Genomic DNA, 24796 nt, shown 5'->3' with positions numbered 1-24796 from the left:
ATTGTTTTAGCTCCATTTTAAAGGAAACATACACAAATGATGAAAACATCCCAAATGACAATCTGTGTGTAATTAAATGATGTATAAAAAGTGCACACCCTTTTTGTTTCCTCATGTTTCAGATTCAAATTTGAAGTTAGGAGGAGCTGATTCCTCTAGCACTGCTAATTGTTGAGTCTTGTTATAGATTCCCTATTTTTATTTTAGCACTTGTGGCAAAAATTACGTATCTCTTGATGATAATTAATCCGTTTGCAAAGCCCGATGAGTTTTTGGAACACAGACCAAGGTTTATTCTTGTTACAGCACATATGGACAGGGCCTATGTCTCCCCTGGCCACAGAACAACAGCCTCTCTTATCCCTGCCACATTTTACCCGAGTCTCTGCCCATGTATCTGCCCCAGAGCATCTGAGCTCTGAGAATTTATACAGAAATACAAGTTATATCAAAGCAGTGTCACTTGTCTCACAGGCTGGTGTTAATCAACTTAACATACATTTGAGGACAGCGAAGACAACTAAGAGTTTCCTGTGGGGTTGGGGACAGATGTGTCTGTTGAGCCTTTACACATTTTAATGACTGGTCTCAGGTAGAAATCACATTAAATTACACAAAGGCAGATTGAGAGAAATCTTTCCACAATATAAATTCACATCACACACTCATAATTTCCTATATCTTAGTTTCAGTATCTTAAAAGGTGAATGGTCAAACAAATGTGTCAAATAAGGTGAGGATATTAGGAGTGGGGGATGTTGTTTGCTTGGTGTTCGAGCAGCATGATGGTACACACATGAGATTTTAAAATCAAAAAAGTTTGAAAAAGGCCAATTCAATCAAGAAATTGAAATATAGGAAATTTTGCTTTTGTGAGATTAATTAAAAATTAAGAAATGGCTGAAACTTCAGTAGATGGACGTCCATTCATACCTGATCCATGCAACTAGCCCTGTCCCCAGGAGAGTATGAAATCTGCTGAAATCCTACAAGACACTGAGATGATACAAGAAAGACAGTGGCTCTTTCTATAAGAGACATGCGCAGTAGAGTGTGAAGTGACGTAGTGTGATTACCCGTCTATACGGAGCTGGTGCGGGATTGTCAAAATAAAGGGTGGCAGACGTGGTTGTACGCTGTTGATGTGGGATGCAGGGGATACTCAGCACCATCGCTTTAGAAACTGCTGACAGAAATTGGACTAAGAGGAGAAGGAAGGAGAAAGAAAATGCAAAGACTTCGTGAGCAGAGAGAGAGCCTCCTGTTGGGTTTGGAACAGGAGGAAGGAGATGATTGGGTGAGTAGTGACTGGCAAATACTGCTGACCCACCAGCAGGACAGTGTTATGGTTAAGGGTCAAAACAGTTATCGCAAGAAGAACTGATGAAGAAGCATCCTTGGATGTATGTTATAACTATAACTTATCTATCTCAAAGGAGAATGTTCTGAAGTAAAGTTTTAACTTTCTTTAATTTCCAGGAATCATGCAGCTGACTTTTCACCTCCATAAATTTAGAAACGTGACTGGCTGGCTGTGAGGAGGCGGTGACTATAAATACTGACACATTCTCAGTAGTCAGTAGAGCTCCAGCCCTTCTTTGTGAGCCCAGCACAGAGCACCATGGCTTCTCCTTTCAAGTCCCTCGTTCATGATGATGAATGTTATGACAAGTCCTTCGCTGTGTTTAAGATGCATATAGATGCACATCAGTACAAAAAAGACTTCATCTGCAAGACTCTGCCTGACCATCTGGCCAGGTAACATGCTAATTATTAATATATTATTGTTCCGCTAAAATGTGAATTGTTAAAATAAATGTTTTTTGTTTTAAAATAGTCTTGTCAATAATAGAAATTATCTGGAGTCAGCATTTGTTTATTTAACTTACATTATACAATAATGTGAGTTTCTTAAGGGAAACTGGGTATAATTACACTTAAAAGAAGAAAAAATATATTTTAATCTTATGTTAAGTTTTTTTTTTTTTCTTTTTTGCGGGGTGGATGTTCTATTGTATTATGTATGAGGAACTATTTTAGGTCCCAATACATTACACAATATCCAATATGAGATGCTTTTACTTTCCCTAGAATGTTACACAGAATATTAAACTTTGAAATACTATACTATATTTAGTATTTTTTCAATTACCCAACTTTATTGCTCAAAAATAAAGTGGGTTATTATTTAATCCAATTATTTTTATAGGATTTGCAAGATTCCTTCCTGTTTAAATAGTAATTTGAATAAGTATTAGTTATATGTTTAGGCGCGTGCTATGAAACAAGATCATATCAAAACCATGAACAAATGTTGGCATTAAGACAAACCCCAAAATGACTCAGAAAAGAAAGAAAAAGAAAAAAGAAAAGTAAATTGTACTCTGTAACTGTATTGTGTCTCTTAGCATTGGGGACGGGAAATCGATAAAGATCATTGGACTTGGGACTGGAGAAGGTAAGAGTTTATCACACGAGTGTGTTATGCTCTAACTGTAGATGGTGAATAATCATTAAATAGTGATGTCAGAATAAGTGCCTGGTTTTGAGCTCTTTTAAATGCAGGAGAACAAAGCCATGAAAACCTAGAGTCCTGGGAACATAAAATGATGTTGTTTTATGATGTAGGTGATTATGACATAGAGATGCTCTCCCATATGCGTCTGAAGCACCCAGGGGTGCTACTGGATAACGAGGTGGTGGAGCCAAGTGCACTTCGGATTCACAAATATAAAGGTACAGAAGAAATATATAATCTGTGTCACTGTGTTCAAAGGTGTCTCCAGTACAATGTTATGCCACTAATTAAAAACATGAAAAACAGAACGAGTTCATTTTAAATGGTTTAAATGGTTTTCAGTTGTCCAAAATTATTTCTAACTTAACAAGCATCGTAATTATTCCTGCAGTGGCGCCTACAGGAGAACACCTGTATGCACTGTGTGTACCTTGAATGTGCTAAGACTTTATGCACAGTGTTGGGAGTAACACGTTATATAAGTAACAAATTACTGTAATGTATTGCTTTTTGCTGTAACGCAGTAATGTTCAGCATTACAGGGGAAAAAAATTTTAATATTTTACTTTGGTACAAATGTCAGTAACGCGTGTTACAATGCATTTCTAACGTGGATTGAAGTGGTGGCTTTTTCTTGATACAAATTCACTAAAATCACCAAGATATCAGCAGCGGTGAAACGCCAGAGACGCACCCATGTAGGCATCAGGTAACTGCGGGAAAAAGGACCAGCGCAGAACTCCACGCTCCACGAGGCGAAGAGCAGCTGACGCCCAATTGCGTTCCAAGTTCTAGTCCGAGATTAGTCCTGGTTTGGTCCTGGTTTAGACCTGATTTAGTCTTTGTTTAGACCTGGGCCAGTTCTAGTTTAGACCTGGTTCAGTTCTGGTTTAGTCCTCGGTTCAGTCCTGGTTTAGTTCTGATTTAGTTCTGTTTTAGTCCTGGTTCAGTTCTGGTTTAGTGCTGGTTTAGTCCTGGTTTAGTTCTGGTTTAGTCCTTGTTTATTTCTGGTTAAGTCCTGGTTCAGTCCTGGTTTAGACCTAGTTTAGTCCTGGTTCAGTCCTGATTCAGCCCTGGTTTAGTTCTGGTTTAGTCCTGGTTCAGTCCTGATTCAGCCCTGGTTTAGTTCTGGTTTAGTCCTGGTTCAGTCCTGATTCAGCCCTAGTTTAGTTCTGGTTTAGTCCTGGTTCAGTTCTGGTTTAGTCCTGGTACAGTCCTGATTCAGTTCTGGTTTAGTTCTGGTTTAGTCCTAGTTTGGTCCTGGTTCAAACGTGGTTTAGTCCTGGGGTAGTCCTGGTTTAGTCCTGGTTTAGTTCTGGTTTAGTCCTGGTTCAGTTCTGGTTTAGTTCTAGTTTAGTCTTGGTTTAGTCCTGATTTAGACCTGGTTTAGTCCTCGTTCAGTCCATATATGGTGAAAAACTTCAGCATCTTCGCAGTTATTTTGGTGAGAGTAAATTAAAAGTAACGCAATAGTAATGTAATGTCTTACATTTTAAATGCTGTAATATTGGGCTATTGTGGAGGGTCTGTCACCCACTTTGCTGTGCATACCTTCCCACAAAATCCTGCAGGCAGCCCTGATTCCCCGGGATGAGTTTATAAGCACCTTTTAAACATTTCAGAGACAAGAGTGGAGTTACTGTGATGGTAAAGTTAGCAACAATTAGCATGCTAACAGTGCTAACATGTAATTAGATGCAGTCAGCATATTTTTATGATTATTAGACTTAGACTTATTCTGACCTCAAAACCTGCTCATACAATATATCTGTACTGATGTAAGGCAAATTTTGTTCAAATACATGAAAAAAATTAGTACAGGGTCTTTAAAGTGGAACTAAGCACTGAATCAACTTGAGAACTGTGCATATGGTGTTCTTATCTACTGCTCGTAGCCCTTTTTTGTGTGGCAATTTTAGAGCAAACTCCACTGTAGATTTCTGGTTAAAAAACTGAGTGTGACCACAGCAAGTTCAAGTGCTTTGTGACATCACACTGGACTGCCCTGAATACAACCTGCAGGGGCGGAGTTTAAAGTGTGGATACCTGTTAGACCAATCACACTGTTCCTTATACCACCCTGACCTCGTCCTTACTCCCCCTTCACTCTCCCCTACAAGGTTAATAATAGGTACTGCCCAGTTTATCAGCTTGAAATGTGGCCATGAGAAGAGTTGAGGTGTTAAGTTCCACTTTAAACGTCACAAATCAAATCTAAATATTTATATTCTTCTCATTTCTGTGTGTGTGGTGCAGAGAGGGCGGCTCAGATGTCCCACTTGGACCCAGTCAACTTCACCTGGCACCAGATGACGGCCTCCAAGTTTGAGGAGCAGTGGAGACAGAGAAATATCACCAAGAAGGTCGACTTCATCCACATGCTCCATGTATGTACGCTCTCTTCAAATGATACTTTACAATGGTCATCAACATATAAATTGTGGGAAAGGTACACTTTCTTAACCTTGCACAGCAAGACAGATTCACACGATATTTGTGAGTTCGCAAACTCACGAGAATTCATCTTAGCATACCAGCAAAGCCTGATCTCGTCATATTTCAGAAGCTAAGAAATGTCGGACCTGGTTGATACTTGGATGGGAGACCACTGGGAAAATCAGGTGCCACAGTGGGCCGCCTGTGGCAAAAACTGTCACTGTGTCCTTAAGGAAGACTCTTTATCCACATTGCATGGTAAGAAAGTGGTGTGTGTGTGTGATGGTTAGATTGGTGGCCTCACTTCTGTCAGTCTGCCCCAGGGCAGCTGTGGCTACAATAGTAGCTCATCACCACCGAGTGTGGAGTGAATGAATAATGCTCTGTAAAGTGTTTTGGGTGTCTTGAAAGGCACTATATTAATGCAATGATTAATTCATTCATTCATCTTGGCATGCCCTCCAACAAGAGGACCCACACATGACTCGTGTCCATCCACAGGTCCTGAAAAGTAAACAAACAGTGACCTGCAAAAAGACTGCCAACGTCCACTGTTTCTAGGCTGGTGTTTTCAATGCAACTTTACAAAAGTTGACATTGTTTTACACTAAAGACCATTACAGATTTGTGCCTAAAAACACATTTATGGACAAACTACATCCACAGACGAGAGCCATAGTACTGGAAAGACGCCTCGCCATGAGTGTGTCTTCACTTTGGGAATGACTACGGGTCTGTTGGCAGTGGGGGAAAAAAATCAAAAACAAAAATATCAATAGAAATGTCCATGGAAGTATTACATTATACATATTAATCCTCAGCACTTGTATTTGTGTATTTAAATCCACAGATGCTGTACTATGTTGAGGATCTTGGAGCGACCCTCAGATTCTATCAGAGCCTCCTGAAGAAGAACGGCAAAATGCTGATATATATAGTATCAGGTGAGAGGAACGCAGAATACAGGCATGTCAAGATCTCTCTACACAGGGGTGGGTGAGATTGACACAGTGATGAGTTTATAAAATGAGATGAGGAGCGTCCTCGGCACTACATTCCAAATAGGAAGTGAGCACGGGCGCTTTTCAGGTCCATCGTCTCCAACTGTAGACTACATACAGATCAGGTCAGGTGCTCTGGTTCATTTGCATGTGCATTTTGTTGTGAGTTATATTTGAACATCGATCAGTGTTGATACTCCTTTAGTTTAGCACAGTTTTTTTTTGACAGTTGTCCAGTGGCTCGTGGCACAGGCCTACGTCACGCCATTGGGTGTGTCTTATAGATCGGAGAAACACCCAAACCGACCTCGGCCCATTATCATGGAAACGCTCCCTGGGTGGAGGTGGCTCCTTCCTAACTGCTCCCCGCCAAGGAGGCTCCAAGCGAACCATGCCAGTGGAAATGAGGCTCTGGACTGCGTGAAATTAACTGTTTGTTTTTCCCATATCCATTGAGACTGGCTAGCTAAGGAGTTAGCTATGGACATTTGAGATACTACAGCAGGGGTATTCAACAAAAAATTTGAGCAGGTCTTGTTAGAGAAAATCTCCTCAAGCAGAGGTGCAAGGACATCATAATGTCTAACTTGCATTATGATTGTGATACAAAAGTAGCCTGGTTTTATCATTGTCTAAATGTATGAGCAAGAGACTGTCAAATCAACAAAAATACAAGTTAAAACATTTCAACAATTAGATATAGGGCTGCAGTTTAAAATAAATTAGATAAAATAAATAAAATGGCTAAATTGTGTATCTTAAAACCAAGTGCTTAACCTCAGTAAAAAAATAAAAAATAAAATAACAGCATCTTGAGTTTTCCTTTTTCTTTACCTTTGACATTTCGACTTAACAGTCTCAATACATTTTTCAACAAATATCTCAAACCCTCTTTCCTCTGTGTCTGCATTCAGAGTTGTGATCGCCTTGAATGCACAGATTTGATTGGCTCAGTAGCGTCATGATTGGTTTGTATGTTCCTTGGTCCATTAATACAGTGGTGTAAAGTTTAGACTCTAAACTGAATAGGCCCTATTCAATTGATTAAACTTATAAAATGAACTGCATTTAGCCTAGTGTTCAGGCCGGGCTCAGATGAGCTAGAGCGGGGAGTGGTCTTAGGTGCCTCAGCCTGAGAAGAACCAAATGTGCGGAGGACAGACTGTTCAGAACAACATATAATGAACCAAACTGGATTTTTGCTTCTGTCTGGATGAATTGCAAGACCTCAGAACCAGCCGCAGTCCTCGAGGACGGTGAACTGGAACTGCAACCCGCCGGATCTGTAGTCCACAGAGCATTCTCGCGTTCCCTGCATGGAACCAACATGCAGAGGACAGCACAGAACTGCTCAGACACAGTCCATTGAGCACTGGTCTTGCTCACCCCCATCTGGAACCAGCACATGGAGGACAAAGCCTCCGGACCTATCTGACCAACATGCTCAGAGGACGGCACAAGACCAAGGACCAGACCTCCAGCCCCGTCCTGAGGGGCTGCACGCTACATCAGATGCTCCTGTGTCTTTAGTGCTGTTGGCTGTTGCTGTTACCTGAACTCAGTACTTCTGCTCTGGGCTGATGTGCGATGAGTTCCGTACAAAGTTCTACATGCTGCTGTTTTATGAGCTCATGATGATGACTTGAGATGAGGACGGTGTTAACGGGGTGCATAGATATCTTTCATAATAGGAGGTACCACTGTTACCCCGAGGATCATACGCACCAGGGATGAGGTAAGGGGAACATCAGGTTGACCCTGTCCGGGTCTGTATGTGATGGCGTCTGGGTCCAGACTCGGACCGCAGCCCACCAGTTAGTGACCCCTGTGCTACAGGCTTTTACACCATAAGTGGCAATGTAGCAGATGTTACAGAGAAATACTGGGAATGAATCATTTCATCACTGACCTAAACACCAGAGTGGAGTAAGAGTGAGGCTTTTCCTGTTGTGTTCACCTCGTTCTTCCCTGAACACTGCTGTAACGCTGCAGGACACAGAGGAGGGACAGTTTTGGCTCTTCCTCTTCTCAATCTGCCCTGACACAGATCTACTAACCCTCCTTGACCAGTCGTCCTGTTAAACTGACCTGAGACCTTTGACTGAGACACATAGGTCACTGAGACACACTGTAAATGTTGCTGCAGCAAAACCTAAATTTCCCTCAGGATCAATAAAGTATCTCTCTCTCTCTGTCTTTCTCTTTCTCTGTATCTGTCTCTTTTGTTTCCATTGGTTGACTGTGGAGCAGGTTGGTTCAGGCTGCAAGTGTTTCCACTGTACTAAACGGGACAAGACGTGACATGATAACAAAACAGTGAAGATATTTAGGAAATTAAACATAGACAAGAAATGAGTATGGTTGGGTATTAGATTCTAATCATGTTGAAAATGAAGATGTCATTTATTATAATTTAGTTTAGTGTTCGAGGGCCCATATTACACTACTTCTGATCTGTGTTATAATGTTGTTACCTCATGAAAAAGATACTTGGAGTTGTGTTTCGTTTCATTCACAGATGTTTAACACATAAATTCTTCTTGATTGTGATTGTGGTTTTTTTTTTTGTTACAGCTGAGTCTGGCTGGGTGAAGATGTGGAGAACCTTCTACACTCAGCTGAGCCCCCCAGGGACTCGTACTTGTTTTCCACAACGGAACACAGCAGATATAAAGCAGCTGCTAGATGAAGCTGGAGTCCCGTACCAGAGTTATAAGGTGCCGTCTATGCTGGACATCACCGACTGTTTCACTGAAGGACATGAAACTGGAGAGCTGATTCTAAATTTCATCACAGAGATGGTTAACTTTAGAAAGACAGCCCCACATGAGCTCAGAGAGGGGGTACTGAGGATGCTGCAAGACCCTCAGTGCAGTATGGAGAAAAATGGAAGAATTCTGTTAAATATTTGTGAGGAGTTCATTATCGTGGAAGCAACCGATTAATGTGAGTTTATGGTGCCTTTAGACTTATCCTGGTTTGGTGCTTGTTTGTTAGCTTGATTCATGAGCCGGTTTCACTTCATAGAAACCACCTGACCTTGCAGTGTTAGAATTCATTCACTTGACGGTAGGCGGGTACTTTTTATCATTTAACCAATTGCTGCTACATGCTGTCACATATGTAACGGGGCTAACTGGTATATTAAGCTTTTTCCCAAATCCCGTAGGAAGAAGGGCAATAACGTCTTTCCCCTTGATGAGATTCACCAAACATTCTCTTTATATTTTTTAAATCCTCCATCTCAAGAACTGTTGGCAACACAGAATATATGGCTCTTTGCAGACTGACTGGTGCCCGAACTTGCACTTCCGGTGTTTTTGGGAACCATCTAGTGTATTTTGATTTCTAACCTAGTTGCTGGAGAGAAATTAAATTGAGCCACTTAAATTGAGGTGGCACCAGCCTGGTTACTAGTTTGTAGGCCTGTTATTGAAATACCATTATTGGTAATGAAATTATAGAGGATGATATTAAATGCTAAATGCTACTATATCACTGACATGACCCTAAAGCAGAATTTCCCCACAAAAATGAGCTGAAATAAATAAATGGAACAATTAATAGAAGTTATCAAATTAATCCTCTGCAACTCAAATATTCAGTAAAGTCCAAAAAAATATCCAAACGCTTCCCACTTGTACAAAGAAAACTTTACTGACTACATCGACTCCCAAAAATAATTGTTCCTTCTGTCATGTACTGAATCGTAAGTCGATATGGTATTTATCATTACAGACCTACTGCCCAGTTTAGGGATATTTTTTATCATTAGGTTAATTGAAAATCGTGATTATTGAGGTCACAATATAATTGTAAGAACTAAAAATAATAATAATCGTGACAGTTTTTGAAGCAAAATTAAGACTTTTTCAATTCAGTCTATTCTATTCTAAAAGGTATACCTAAATGTTACATACAAGAGGAACAGTAACTTGTCAGACTGGTGTGAATGGAATAAAATGAATGATTTCACTGTTCATGGTGTCAGTAATCGTGAATAATCATTCTGTTTCTTCTCACAATAAAATAACATTAAAATGTGATCATGTGACATATAGTCCTGATGTCGTTTTGCTTTGGTTGAGTGACAGGTCCTGCTTAAGGGTTAATGTCGTTAGAAGAAGAATAAAGTTCACTCAGCTGAAATAAATACATTTATAAAAATCAAATGTGAAGTTCTTGTAGTGTTCTTGAAGTTTTGTATAAAGAATTGGATTATGGGAGTAGTCAAATGAAGCTCACCAAGGCAAGCAGTTATAGTGGCGAATTTGGAGCCGAATTCCATGTTTGGAATTCTGACCACGAGTGTCATAGCAAAGAAGATCCAATCATGAGTGAGGCTGCACTGCTCCAATGCCCCTTCCCACCCGCACCGCTGGGTTAGTGGGGCTCATAAACTCTATCACTCAAACCTGTTGCTAATGCCAGCGGCAGTGACCTCGGGGAAAGAAGACCGCTGTTTTGTCTGTTATTAATGTTCAATGATGATGATTTAGGGACAAAATAGTGAAATACAAACACCAGGATCATGTACAGTGGGTTAATACAAACATTTTAAGGTCAGAATGACAAGCCTGACAGCAGCAGTAGCAAAGAGAGGGGTGACATTTTTAAATAGAAAGTGAATTATAGTTGATGGAGCTGGAAGCGCACCTATACTTACTTAATATTTGGAACACAGCAGGTAGCAAGTTAGTTAAATCCATTTATATACTGTGTGTATAATCTATAGTAGCAAGACTGCATCCCCACTTGTCATGTTTGCTTAAATATGTTTAGTTAGGGCCAATTCATTTTGCAACAATGAGAGCCTGGGCTTCATTTTGCACTGTGACTCTTCAGGTCATCCACATCAAAAAAGTCTAGAGGTGGACGATGTTGTATTTTGTATAGGGCACACGTTATTTTAAAGTGGTACCGAAATGTCCCATTAATTAAATAAAAAAGAAGGAAGGAGGGAAAACTTGACACAGTGACTCTTCATATAATCTCGGCTAAAAAAGTCATGGGGACCCATGTCGTATTTTGCATGGTATTGCCATAGCGCTGAAACACAACACTTCACATGTATGTTGACTGTGTGTGGTACACCCGACACAGGTACACCCTGAGCCACAATAAATAAAAGTACTTGAAAATGATACTGTTCAAGTGGCAATATTAAAGGGCCCATATTTCAACACTTTCTAGGTTATAATGTTGTTTACTCATCACAAATATAATTCAAGTTGTGTTTTATTTCACTTATTCCACCTTGAGTAACAGAACATTTTGAGCTTTGAAGATGTTTGAAGAAGACAAACTAAAGGGTTACTCAAATTTGTGAATGAAACAAAACACAACTCCAGGTATGTTTTTGAAGAGCTAACAACATTATAACATGACTTAAAGGAACAGCCTGGAATTTTGGACATAGGGCCTCATTTCCTAGTGAGCCAGAGTGTTGGAGACATGCGGAGACACTTATTCCATCCAGTCCTTGTATTTGCAGAGGTTGCTGGTGCTATGTCAATGGCCATAGTTAGTCTGCCACTTAGGGCAGTGACTTGCAATTTTTCTGACAACCTTTGTGACTGCGATTGCTGTTTTTATAAGAAATAAGAAATTTGAGGAGTAAATTATTGTACTCTGCAGTTTGCTAAATCCATTCATTCAAATATTCAATTTCGTTTCAATTGCACTGAATTTTGCAGCCCTACTATGACTTTTATGTAACTACACCCATGTTGGTTGCAGATTGGTAGCAAAAAGACACATTTCCAGAGTTCATTAGGAACAAAGAATCTTGGGAGATTGTTTTGTTGGTTGTTACACGAGATGTTGCACTCTGTTCAAAAGCCAGATTAAAAAACAAATGAATGGCCTAATTTATTTTACTTGTTGTGGTGAATTTTGATGTTGCTTTGTTGGGTTTTTGGCCGGGCTCTGTGTGAGGGAGGGGCAGGTGTCAGCTGGACAGGTCACACAGACAGAAAAGACAAATTCAAGTTCCACGCTTTTTCAACATTTACAACAATCTATTCAACTTTCAGAACTACATTATCTGCTATTTTCATCAAGTCTAGTGTTTAGTGTACCTTCTACCTTGCATGCCCTAAGATGTTACGCACTGAGGAGCGTAACAGTGATTATTGACCAAATTGTTCACTTTTTTACAGAAATGAATGCAGCTTACAAAACTTTGGGGAATGTTCCAGATTGAAGTGACAACATGTTTACTGTGGGAGAGAGTGGTGATAGCAAAGCACAGACTTTGGAAATCTATTGGGGCTTCAATCTCATGGGGGCTTCATGTAGATGAACTATGATTTACCCTGGAAGACTGATTTAACCTTCATCGAGGCAAAGGTGTCTAGAACCTCAGAATATGGAGGGTGATTGTTTTAGCTCCATTTTAAAGGAAACATACACAAATGATGAAAACATCCCAAATGACAATCTGTGTGTAATTAAATGATGTATAAAAAGTGCACACCCTTTTTGTTTCCTCATGTTTCAGATTCAAATTTGAAGTTTGGAGGAGCTGATTCCTCTAGCACTGCTAATTGTTGAGTCTTGTTATAGATTCCCTATTTTTATTTTAGCACTTGTGGCAAAAATTACGTATCTCTTGATGATAAATAATTAATCCGTTTGCAAAGCCCGATGAGTTTTTGGAACACAGACCAAGGTTTATTCTTGTTACAGCACATATGGACAGGGCCTATGTCTCCCCTGGCCACAGAACAACAGCCTCTCTTATCCCTGCCACATTTTACCCGAGTCTCTGCCCATGTATCTGCCCCAGAGCATCTGAGCTCTGAGAATTTATACAGAAATACAAGTTATATCAAAGCAGTGTCACTTGTCTCACAGGCTGGTGTTAATCAACTTAACATACATTTGAGGACAGCGAAGACAACTAAGAGTTTCCTGTGGGGTTGGGGACAGATGTGTCTGTTGAGCCTTTACACATTTTAATGACTGGTCTCAGGTAGAAATCACATTAAATTACACAAAGGCAGATTGAGAGAAATCTTTCCACAATATAAATTCACATCACACACTCATAATTTCCTATATCTTAGTTTCAGTATCTTAAAAGGTGAATGGTCAAACAAATGTGTCAAATAAGGTGAGGATATTAGGAGTGGGGGATGTTGTTTGCTTGGTGTTCGAGCAGCATGATGGTACACACATGAGATTTTAAAATCAAAAAGTTTGAAAAAGGCCAATTCAATCAAGAAATTGAAATATAGGAAATTTTGCTTTTGTGAGATTAATTAAAAATTAAGAAATGGCTGAAACTTCAGTAGATGGACGTCCATTCATACCTGATCCATGCAACTAGCCCTGTCCCCAGGAGAGTATGAAATCTGCTGAAATCCTACAAGACACTGAGATGATACAAGAAAGACAGTGGCTCTTTCTATAAGAGACATGCGCAGTAGAGTGTGAAGTGACGTAGTGTGATTACCCGTCTATACGGAGCTGGTGCGGGATTGTCAAAATAAAGGGTGGCAGACGTGGTTGTACGCTGTTGATGTGGGATGCAGGGGATACTCAGCACCATCGCTTTAGAAACTGCTGACAGAAATTGGACTAAGAGGAGAAGGAAGGAGAAAGAAAATGCAAAGACTTCGTGAGCAGAGAGAGCCTCCTGTTGGGTTTGGAACAGGAGGAAGGAGATGAGTTGGCAGCCAGGAGAAAGTGAGTAGTGACTGGCAAATACTGCTGACCCACCAGCAGGACAGTGTTATGGTTAAGGGTCAAAACAGTTATCGCAAGAAGAACTGATGAAGAAGCATCCTTGGATGTATGTTATAACTATAACTTATCTATCTCAAAGGAGAATGTTCTGAAGTAAAGTTTTAACTTTCTTTAATTTTCCAGGAATCACCTCCATAAATTTAGAAACGTGACTGGCTGGCTGTGAGGAGGCGGTGACTATAAATACTGACACATTCTCAGTAGTCAGTAGAGCTCCAGCCCTTCTTTGTGAGCCCAGCACAGAGCACCATGGCTTCTCCTTTCAAGTCCCTTGTTCATGATGATGAATGTTATGACAAGTCCTTCGCTGTGTTTAAGATGCATATAGATGCACATCAGTACAAAAAAGACTTCATCTGCAAGACTCTGCCTGACCATCTGGCCAGGTAACATGCAAATTATTTATATATTATTGTTCCGCTGAAATGTGAATTGTTAAAATAAATGTTTTTTGTTTTAAAATAGTCTTGTCAATAATAGAAATGATCTGGAGTCAGCATTTGTTTATTTAACTTACATTATACAATAATGTGAGTTTCTTAAGGGAAACTGGGTATAATTACACTTAAAAGAAGAAAAAATATATTTTAATCTTATGTTAAGTAATTTTTTTTTTCTTTTTTGCGGGGTGGATGTTCTATTGTATTATGTATGAGGAACTATTTTAGGTCCCAATACATTACACAATATCCAATCTGAGATGCTTTTACTTTCCCTAGAATGTTACACAGAATATTAAACTTTGAAATACTATACTATATTTAGTATTTTTTCAATTACCCAACTTTATTGCTCAAAAATAAAGTGGGTTATTATTTAATCCAATTATTTTTATAGGATTTGCAAGATTCCTTCCTGTTTAAATAATAATTTGAATAAGTATTAGTTATATGTTTAGGCGCGTGCTATGAAACAAGATCATATCAAAACCATGAACAAATGTTGGCATTAAGACAAACCCCAAAATGACTCAGAAAAGAAAGAAAAAGAAAAAAGAAAAGTAAATTGTACTCTGTAACTGTATTGTGTCTCTTAGCATTGGGGACGGGAAATCGATAAAGATCATTGGACTTGGGACTGGAGAAGGTAAGAGTTTATCACACGAGTGTGTTATGCTCTAACTGTAGATGGTGAATAATCATTAAATAGTGATGTCAGAATAAGTGCCTGGTTTTGAGCTCTTTTAAATGCAGGAGAACAAAGCCCTGGGAACATAAAATGATGTTGTTTTATGATGTAGGTGATTATGACATAGAGATGCTCTCCCATATGCGTCTGAAGCACCCAGGGGTGCTGCTGGATAACGAGGTGGTGGAGCCAAGTGCACTTCGGATTTACAAATATAAAGGTACAGAAGAAATATATAATCTGTGTCACTGTGTTCAAAGGTGTCTCCAGTACAATGTTATGCCACTAATTAAAAACATGAAAAACAGAACGAGTTCATTTTAAATGGTTTAAATGGTTTTCAGTTGTCCAAAATAATTTCTAACTTAACAAGCATCGTAATTATTCCTGCAGTGGCGCCTACAGGAGAACACCTGTATGCACTGTGTGTACCTTGAATGTGCTAAGACTTTATGCACAGTGTTGGGAGTAACACGTTATATAAGTAACAAATTACTGTAATGTATTGCTTTTTGCTGTAACGCAGTAATGTTCAGCATTACAGGGGAAAAAAAATTTAATATTTTACTTTGGTACAAATGTCAGTAACGCGTGTTACAATGCATTTCTAACGTGGATTGAAGTGGTGGCTTTTTCTTGATACAAATTCACTAAAATCACCAAGATATCAGCAGCGGTGAAACGCCAGAGACGCACCCATGTAGGCATCAGGTAACTGCGGGAAAAAGGACCAGCGCAGAACTCCACGCTCCACGAGGCGAAGAGCAGCTGACGCCCAATTGCGTTCCAAGTTCTAGTCCGAGATTAGTCCTGGTTTGGTCCTGGTTTAGACCTGATTTAGTCCTTGTTTAGACCTGGTTTAGACCTGGGCCAGTTCTAGTTTAGACCTGGTTCAGTTCTGGTTTAGTCCTCGGTTCAGTCCTGGTTTAGTTCTGATTTAGTTCTGTTTTAGTCCTGGTTCAGTTCTGGATTAGTGCTGGTTTAGTCCAGGTTTAGTACTGGTTTAGTCCTGGTTCAGTCCTGGTTCAGACCTAGTTTAGTCCTGGTTCAGTCCTGATTCAGTCCTGGTTTAGTACTGGTTTAGTCCTGGTTCAGTTCTGGTTCAATCCTGGTTCAGTCCTGGTTCAGTTCTGGTTTAGTTCTGGTTTAGTCCTGGTTCAGTTCTGGTTTAGTCCTGGTTCAGTTCTGGTTTAGTCCTGGTTTAGTTCTGGTTTAGTCCTTGTTTATTTCTGGTTAAGTCCTGGTTCAGTCCTGGTTTAGACCTAGTTTAGTCCTGATTCAGCCCTGGTTTAGTTCTGGTTTAGTCCTGGTTCAGTTCTGGTTTAGTCCTGGTACAGTCCTGATTCAGTTCTGGTTTAGTCCTAGTTTGGTCCTGGTTCAAACATGGTTTAGTCCTGGGGTAGTCCTGGTTTAGTCCTGGTTTAGTTCTGGTTTAGTCCTGGTTCAGTTCTGGTTTAGTTCTAGTTTAGTCTTGGTTTAGTCCTGATTTAGACCTGGTTTAGTCCTCGTTCAGTCCATATATGGTGAAAAACTTCAGCATCTTCGCAGTTATTTTGGTGAGAGTAAATTAAAAGTAACGCAATAGTAATGTAATGTCTTACATTTTAAATGCAGTAATATTGGGCTATTGTGGAGGGTCTGTCACCCACTTTGCTGTGCATACCTTCCCACAAAATCCTGCAGGCAGCCCTGATTCCCCGGGATGAGTTTATAAGCACCTTTTAAACATTTCAGAGACAAGAGTGGAGTTACTGTGATGGTAAAGTTAGCAACAATTAGCATGCTAACAGTGCTAACATGTAATTAGATGCAGTCAGCATATTTTTATGATTATTAGACTTAGACTTATTCTGACCTCAAAACCTGCTCTTACAATATATCTGTACTGATGTAAGGCAAATTATGTTCAAATACATGAGAAAAACTTAGTACAGGGTCTTTAAAGTGGAACTAAGCACTGAATCAACTTGAGAACTGTGCATATGGTGTTCTTATCTACTGCTCGTAGCCCTTTTTGGGTCGCAATTTTAGAGCAAACTACATTGTAGGTGTGACCACAGCAAGTTCAAGTGCTTTGTGACATCACACTGGACTGCCCTGAATACAACCTGCAGGGGCAGAGTTTAAAGTGTGGATACCTGTTAGACCAATCACACTGTTCCTTATACCACCCTGACCTCGTCCTTACTCCCCCTTCACTCTCCCCTACAAGGCTAATAATAGGTACTGCCCAGTTTATCAGCTTGAAATGTGGCCATGAGAAGAGTTGAGGTGTTAAGTTCCACTTTAAACGTCACAAATCAAATCTAAATATTTATATTCTTCTCATTTCTGTGTGTGTGGTGCAGAGAGGGCGGCTCAGATGTCCCACTTGGACCCAGTCAACTTCACCTGGCACCAGATGACGGCCTCCAAGTTTGAGGAGCAGTGGAGACAGAGAAATATCACCAAGAAGGTCGACTTCATCCACATGCTCCATGTATGTACGCTCTCTTCAAATGATACTTTACAATGGTCATCAACATATAAATTGTGGGAAAGGTACACTTTCTTAACCTTGCACAGCAAGACAGATTCACACGATATTTGTGAGTTCGCAAACTCACGAGAATTCATCTTAGCATACCAGCAAAGCCTGATCTCGTCATATTTCAGAAGCTAAGAAATGTCGGACCTGCTTAGTACTTGGATGGGAGACCACTGGGAAAATCAGGTGCCACAGTGGGCCGCCTGTGGCAAAAACTGTCACTGTGTCCTTAAGGAAGACTCTTTATCCACATTGCATGGTAAGAAAGTGGTGTGTGTGTGATGGTTAGATTGGTGGCCTCACTTCTGTCAGTCTGCCCCCCAGGGACTCGTACTTGGTTTCCACAACGGAACACAGCAGATATAAAGCAGCTGCTGGACGAAGCTGGAGTCCCGTACCAGAGTTATAAGGTGCCGGCTATGCTGGACATCACCGACTGTTTCACTGAAGGACATGAAACTGGAGAGCTGATTCTAAACTTCATCACAGAGATGGTTAACTTTAGAAAGACAGCCCCACATGAGCTCAGAGAGGGGGTACTGAGGATGCTGCAAGACCCTCAGTGCAGTATGGAGAAAAATGGAAGAATTCTGTTAAATACTTGTGAAGAGTTCATTATCGTGGAAGCAACCGATTAATGTGAGTTTATGGTGCCTTTAGACTTATCCTGGTTTGGTGCTTGTTTGTTAGCTTGATTCATGAGCCGGTTTCACTTCATAGAAACCACCTGACCTTGCAGTGTTAGAATTTATTCACTTGACGGTAGGCGGGTACTTTTTATCATTTAACCAATTGCTGCTATTTGGTAGTCACATATGTAACAGCTCTAACTGGTATATTAAGCTTTTCCCAAATCCCGTAGGAAGAAGGGCAATAACGTCTTTCCCCTTGATGAGATTCACCAAACATTCTCTTTATATTTTTTAAATCCTCCATCTCAAGAACTGTTGGCAACACAGAATATATGGCTCTTTGCAGACTGACTGGTGCCCGAACTTGCACTTCCGGTGTTTTTGGGAACCATCTAGTGTATTTTGATTTCTAACCTAGTTGCTGGAGAGAAATTAAATTGAGCCACTTAAATTGAGGTGGCACCAGCCTGGTTACTAGTTTGTAGGCCTGTTATTGAAATACCATTATTGGTGATGAAATTATAGAGGATGATATTAAATGCTACTATATCACTGACATGACCCTAAAGCAGAATTTCCCCACAAAATGAGCTGAAATAAATAAATGGAACAATTAATAGAAGTTATCAAATTAATCCTCTGCAACCCAAATATTCAGTAAAGTCCAAAAAAATATCCAAACGCTTCCCACTTGTACAAAGAAAACTTTACTGACTACATCGACTCCCAAAAATAATTGTTCCATCTGTCATGTACTGAATCGTAAGTCGATATGGTATTTATCATTACAGACCTACTGCCCAGTTTAGGGATATTTTTATCATTAGGTTAATTGAAAATCGTGATTATTGAGGTCACAATATAATTGTAAGAACTAAAAATAATAATAATCGTGACAGTTTTTGAAGCAAAATTAAGACTTTTTCAATTCAGTCTATTCTATTCTAAAAGGTATACCTAAATGTTACATACAAGAGGAACAGTAACTTGTCAGACTGGTGTGAATGGAATAAAATGAATGATTTCACTGTTCATGGTGTCAATAATCGTGAATAATCATTCTGTTTCTTCTCACAATAAAATAACATTAAAATGTGATCATGTGACATATAGTCCTGATGTCGTTTTGCTTTGGTTGAGTGACAGGTCCTGCTTAAGGGTTAATGTCGTTAGAAGAAGAATAAAGTTCACTCAGCTGAAATAAATACATTTATAAAAATCAAATGTGAAGTTCTTGTAGTGTTCTTGAAGTTTTGTATAAAGAATTGGATTATGGGAGTAGTCAAATAAAGCTCACCAAGGCAAGCAGTTATAGTGGCGAATTTGGAGCCGAATTCCATGTTTGGAATTCTGACCACGAGTGTCATAGCAAAGAAGATCCAATCATGAGTGAGGCTGCACTGCTCCAATGCCCCTTCCCACCCGCACCGCTGGGTTAGTGGGGCTCATAAACTCTATCACTCAAACCTGTTGCTAATGCCAGCGGCAGTGACCTCGGGGAAAGAAGACCGCTGTTTTGTCTGTTATTAATGTTCAATGATGATGATTTAGGGACAAAATAGTGAAATACAAACACCAGGATCATGTACAGTGGGTTAATACAAACATTTTAAGGTCAGAATGACAAGCCTGACAGCAGCAGTAGCAAAGAGGGGTGACATTTTTAAATAGAAAGTGAATTATAGTTGATGGAGCTGGAAGCGCACCTATACTTACTTAATATTTGGAACACAGCGGGTAGCAAGTTAAATCCATTTATATACTGTGTGTATAATCTATAGTAGCAAGACTGCATCCCCACTTGTCATGTTTGCTTAAATATGTTTAGTTAGGGCCAATTCATTTTGCAACAATGAGAGCCTGGGCTTCATTTTGCACTGTGACTCTTCAGGTCATCCACATCAAAAAGTCTAGAGGTGGACGATTTTGTATTTTGCATGTTGTTACCATGGTGATGCCCCATAGGGCCCACGTTATTGTAAAGTGGTACCGAAATGTCCCATTAATTAAATAAAAAAAGAAGGAAGAAGGGAAAACTTGACAGTGACTCTTGATATAATCTCAGCTAAAAAAGTCACAGGGACCCATGTCGTATTTTGCATGGTATTGCCATAGCGCTGAAACACAACAGTTCACATGTATGTTGACTGTGTGTGGTACACCCGACACAGGTACACCCTGAGCCACAATAACTAAAAGTACTTGAAAATGATACTGTTCAAGTGGCAATATTAAAGGGCCCATATTTCAACACTTTCTAGGTTATAATGTTGTTTACTCATCACAAATATAACTCAAGTTATGTTTTATTTAACTTATTCCACCTTAAGTAACAGAGCATTTTGAGCTTTGAAGATGTTTGAAGAAGACAAACTAAAGGGTTACTCAAATTTGTGAATGAAACTAAATACAACTCCAGGTATGTTTTTGAAGAGCTAACAACATTATAACATGACTTAAAGGAACAGCCTGGAATTTTGGACATAGGACCTCATTTCCTCGTGAGCCAGACTGTTGGAGACATGTGGAGACGCTTATTCCATCCAGTCCTTGTATTTGCAGAGATCGCTGATGCTGTGTCAATGGCCATAGTTAGCCTGCTACTAAAAATAGTCTTATACACTCCACAAAGCACCTGAAGCAAATCTATTATTACGCCAGACTGTCGATGTGAATGTCTGTGTTGATAGATAACTTTAGAAGTAAAACCAACCTTGCATTTGAAGGATTTATGTCTGAGCAGCAGCAGCGAGTTGTACTTCCTGATAGAAGGCTTGGCAGCGGCGACTGATATATGAGAAAATAGTCCCTCATTATGAGACGATTCATGCGATGCAAGGTTACTTTTATTTATATAGATTATTATTATTATTTATATAGAATAGATTTGCTTTAGGTGTTTTGTGGAGTGGGTAAGACTGTTTTTAGTGGCAGGCTAACTATGGCCATTGACATGCACTAGCCTAGCACCAGAGACCTCTGCAAATACAAGGACTGGAAGGAATTTTTTAAGAAGTGTCTCCACACGTCTCCAACACTCTGGCTCACTAGGAAATGAGGTTCTATGTCCAAAATTCCGAACTGTCCCTTAAAGCTCACAGGAGTCAATTTTGCGCAGTGTAGGACGTTTAAAAATAATGACTCCAGTGAAACCAGTGTCTGACTTGAATAATGTTATTCTGCTAAGGATGTGAAAAGTATTTATACTCAGATACTAATCAATACTAAAACTACAGTATCAAAACTAGATACTCATTTGAACAAGTTACATAAAAAGGGACATAAAAGGACCTTTTCTGAATAGTTTTAGAAAGGTCCTGACCTACAGCAGAACTAGCATCACACCACATGGTTAAAGAAATTACTGTCATTTAGTGTTGTAAATGACTAGCTACTGTCCAAAAAGACTATTTTTACCATTGGGGGTATCAACGTAATTTTCAAGTATCAAGACTTTTCCTTACATTTGAAATTGAGTTAGAAATTTGAATATGACGACACTACAATAAAAAGTATTGCTACTTCCTTTACAGATGATACTACTTCCATTATATTCAAGTTAAAGGTATCATTTATGGGGTGGTAATGTTAGAGGATTAGAAAATCATAAAATACATAAAATCCAGTGTAATATGTATGCATTAAAAAGAAAACTTAGCTGTTGTGCATAAAAGTTAAGATTTCTGTCTGCAATTGATTAATATTTGTGATTTAAATGAAATGTATTGATTTGAAATGTTTCTAAGTATCCATCAGTGTTAATGGTATTGTCTGGAAAAGGAGGCAGGTAACATAAGATTACCCTTCTTTCTGCTCCTTTTCATTCATTTTTGGTATGTTTAATGTTAGGATACTGTTAATGTCTTTTTTAGGGAGCCTGCCTAATGACATGCTCAAAAAAGATACTAAATTGTGGCCTCAAAATACAATTTTGTTCCCACACTTTAGCTTATACGTTCCCACGTTTTAGCCAATTCATACACATCACTACGGGGTCAACCAATTGGTCCAACAGCCCAATAGTCCGAAAGCCCAATAGTCCGACCATGCACAGTAGATATGCATGGATGACTTATAACGTGCTGAGGATAAACATACATTTGGAGTGTGGATGAAATTCTCGTTCGTTTACAGAGCCACACCACAGAGGGAAGCCAGAACAAGAAAATTTACACTGTGTCATTAGCAGATTATAAATATATATTATAAGTGTATATATTTAGATACACACCGCAACCGCAGAGCCAATCGCCAGGACTACACCAGGACCTATGGGCTGACCCTGTAGTGATGTGTACGAATTGGCTAAAACACGGGAACGAATTAGCTAAAGCTTACATATTGTGGGAACAAAATAGTAATTTGAGGCCACGATTTAATATCTTTTTTCGCACACGTCATCAGGCGGGCTCCCTTTTTATGGTTTATGAACAGATTAAATAAATAAAATAAAATAAAAATTATAATAAAGGAAATTAATAATGGTTTCTTTGTTTAAGAAAATGCATGGAAAATGAAAAGGAGCATTCTGCCAAAGAGTGTGTGAATATTGGAATGCAGTACTGTTGTAAAGATGTGAATCTCAATGAAAGTGAGTCAAAAATAGATCAGCTTGTACTAACTATTCTCCTCATTTCACAGGGACAGAGTTTTGGCTCAGACTTGGCCTCCTGGGTTTTAATAGACACATACTTCTCCAGATCACATCCGGCTTCAGCTCCACGCACACAGTGAGTCACACAGTACTGTAACACTGGAGATGGGAACATGGGGCAGAGATGGAAAGCTGTTTTGAGCTTCTACTGTGAAAAGAAAATAATACACTCATGCAAAAGTTCTTAAAGGGAACTGCGTAAGATTTCTATTTCTATGTTACTGCTTTGTCGGGACTGTGAGATTAAATGATCTATCTCTATGGGGACTAGTGTCATAATCTCGAGACCGGCCTTGAGACTGTTTTTTGTGGTCTTGGTCTCGTCTCGGACTCGACCGCATTTGGACTCGGACTTGTCTCGGTCTCGAGGTCTGACACTCGAGAAGTGATAAAATGGAGATAGATTTATAAAAATGTTGCTATATATGCACCAAAATAACTGTAAAATACAAATAAATGTCAAAAATTACAAAGATGGTCTCGATCTGGTCTCGATGGGTCGTGGTCTTGGTCTTGTCTCGGACTCGGTCTTTAAAAGTCCCGGTCTTGTCTCGTCTCAACCTTTAAAATTCTTGGTCTTGTCTCCACAGATCTGACCTATAATTGGTCTAGTTTTGGTCTCCATGAAGATAAGGTAAGAAAGGTTTAATGCCATACTGTGAAACATTCCAAACAAAGCAATAATATCAACACAGAGAAAAGTTACACAAAGCACTTATAAAAATATAAGAAAACTCTCTATTTCCTGTCATTTTAAACATATTTTTCAACTTTCCTTCACAAATTGTTTCTTGACTGATATAAAAATATCAATTATATTTACAACATGTATTATTCCACCAGATTAAGAAACATTTCTGAATTTCTGTTTGGGAGAAGAACTGTAAATATGCAGGGTTTGTGTGTTAAACATCTGCAACTGAGGCTACGTTTACACCAAGTATGTTGAGAAACAAATATTTCCCTCCCTCCGTTTTCCAAAATAACATCGTGCACATAGCATTGTTTTCAAAAAAGTTTTCGTTTACATCAACCCGCATAAATAGACCATCAAGCACCATCATAACTACACCAAGTTCGTGGGCGGCTCCTGGATTAGATTAAAACCTGTAGCATTTATTTCATTGTAACAGTTGTAAGTACTACTCAAAACTACCTTGGAAAATGTACATCAGTGAGTGGACTCGCCTCTCCACAGATATGTTACAGAAGTGGCAAAATTGCTGACCTCTGAGCCTTATTTGTCTCTGGTCATTGATATGATACATCAGCTGTGTGTGCAAATGCAAACACATGAAAAGAGTTTGGACCACTAGCAAAAGCTAAACACACTTTTGGCACATCAGTTGCGTAAAACTCCATTTATATCACTGTACATACAAATGCAAAACTGTAGTTTTCCAGAATTTCTAGAATTTTTAGAAAGACTACAGACTACTAGAAAGATTGCATGTAAAGATGGGTACAAACGATGGGAAAAGTCTCAGTTTTTTAAAATACCCGTGTATGTGTAAACGGGGCCTGAAACAAAACACAACTCCACGTATGTTTTCCATGAGGATACAACATTATTCTGATCTATAATTATAAGATCAGAAAATAGGGCAATATGGGCCCTTTAAGGCAAAAGAACTTAGCCACTGACAATCACTGACTATTATTACTCTCAATTGAAAGCGAATATATGGCCATTACAATGTAGAAGATACAATATTCATGCTACAAATGCCCTGTAGCTTTCAGCCAAAGATGTGGTACATTTCTAAGAATAGATAGCTTTGATCCTTCAGTGGAACAGAAAAAAGAACTTATTGAGATGTGAATAGGCATCTTCATGACTCATAACAGGATTAAAACGTCTTCACCAGAGCATGCCAAACAAAATATAGGCCCATATACTCACTGTGTGCCAATTCTATACAGTGCCATGTCTTTCAAATGGAGACAGACACATCACTGAGATTTACTTAATTACAGTTACTTCCAATGTACTTCCATGGTTTTTTTTTTTTGTTTGTTTTTTATCAATATACATTTTAAAGGGACACCATAGAACCTTTCTGGTGAAGGGCTCCCCACCAGCTTGTCTTCATAGATATTACTGCTTTGCCACAAATATTCCACAGTATGGCATTAAACGTATCTCTC

At 39.3% G+C, this 24796-nt stretch overlaps 3 protein-coding genes across 3 annotated transcripts in view; 2 read left to right on the top strand and 1 right to left on the bottom strand.

Annotated features, from left to right (window-relative positions):
* Positions 1-24796, bottom strand: part of LOC129407978 (nck-associated protein 5-like) — a 118049-nt gene that overhangs the window by 74416 nt on the left and 18837 nt on the right. The gene's annotated exons all lie outside the window — the stretch shown is intronic.
* LOC129407929 (histamine N-methyltransferase-like) lies at positions 1622-8900 on the top strand. Its single transcript, XM_055150608.1, has 6 exons — positions 1622-1758; positions 2409-2458; positions 2629-2736; positions 4775-4905; positions 5805-5898; positions 8530-8900. The coding sequence occupies exons 1-6, from the start codon at positions 1622-1624 to the stop codon at positions 8898-8900; spliced, it is 891 nt and encodes a 296-aa protein (XP_055006583.1).
* Positions 13957-18000, top strand: LOC129407909 (histamine N-methyltransferase-like). Its single transcript, XM_055150544.1, has 5 exons — positions 13957-14093; positions 14744-14793; positions 14948-15055; positions 17184-17318; positions 17687-18000. The coding sequence occupies exons 1-5, from the start codon at positions 13957-13959 to the stop codon at positions 17998-18000; spliced, it is 744 nt and encodes a 247-aa protein (XP_055006519.1).

The sequence above is a fragment of the Boleophthalmus pectinirostris genome, unplaced genomic scaffold (genome assembly GCF_026225935.1).
Source record: "Boleophthalmus pectinirostris isolate CB_2022bp ecotype Guang Dong unplaced genomic scaffold, ASM2622593v1 HiC_scaffold_1, whole genome shotgun sequence".
NCBI classification, from domain to species: domain Eukaryota; kingdom Metazoa; phylum Chordata; class Actinopteri; order Gobiiformes; family Gobiidae; genus Boleophthalmus; species Boleophthalmus pectinirostris.
This window is presented reverse-complemented; position numbering and strand designations above follow the sequence as displayed.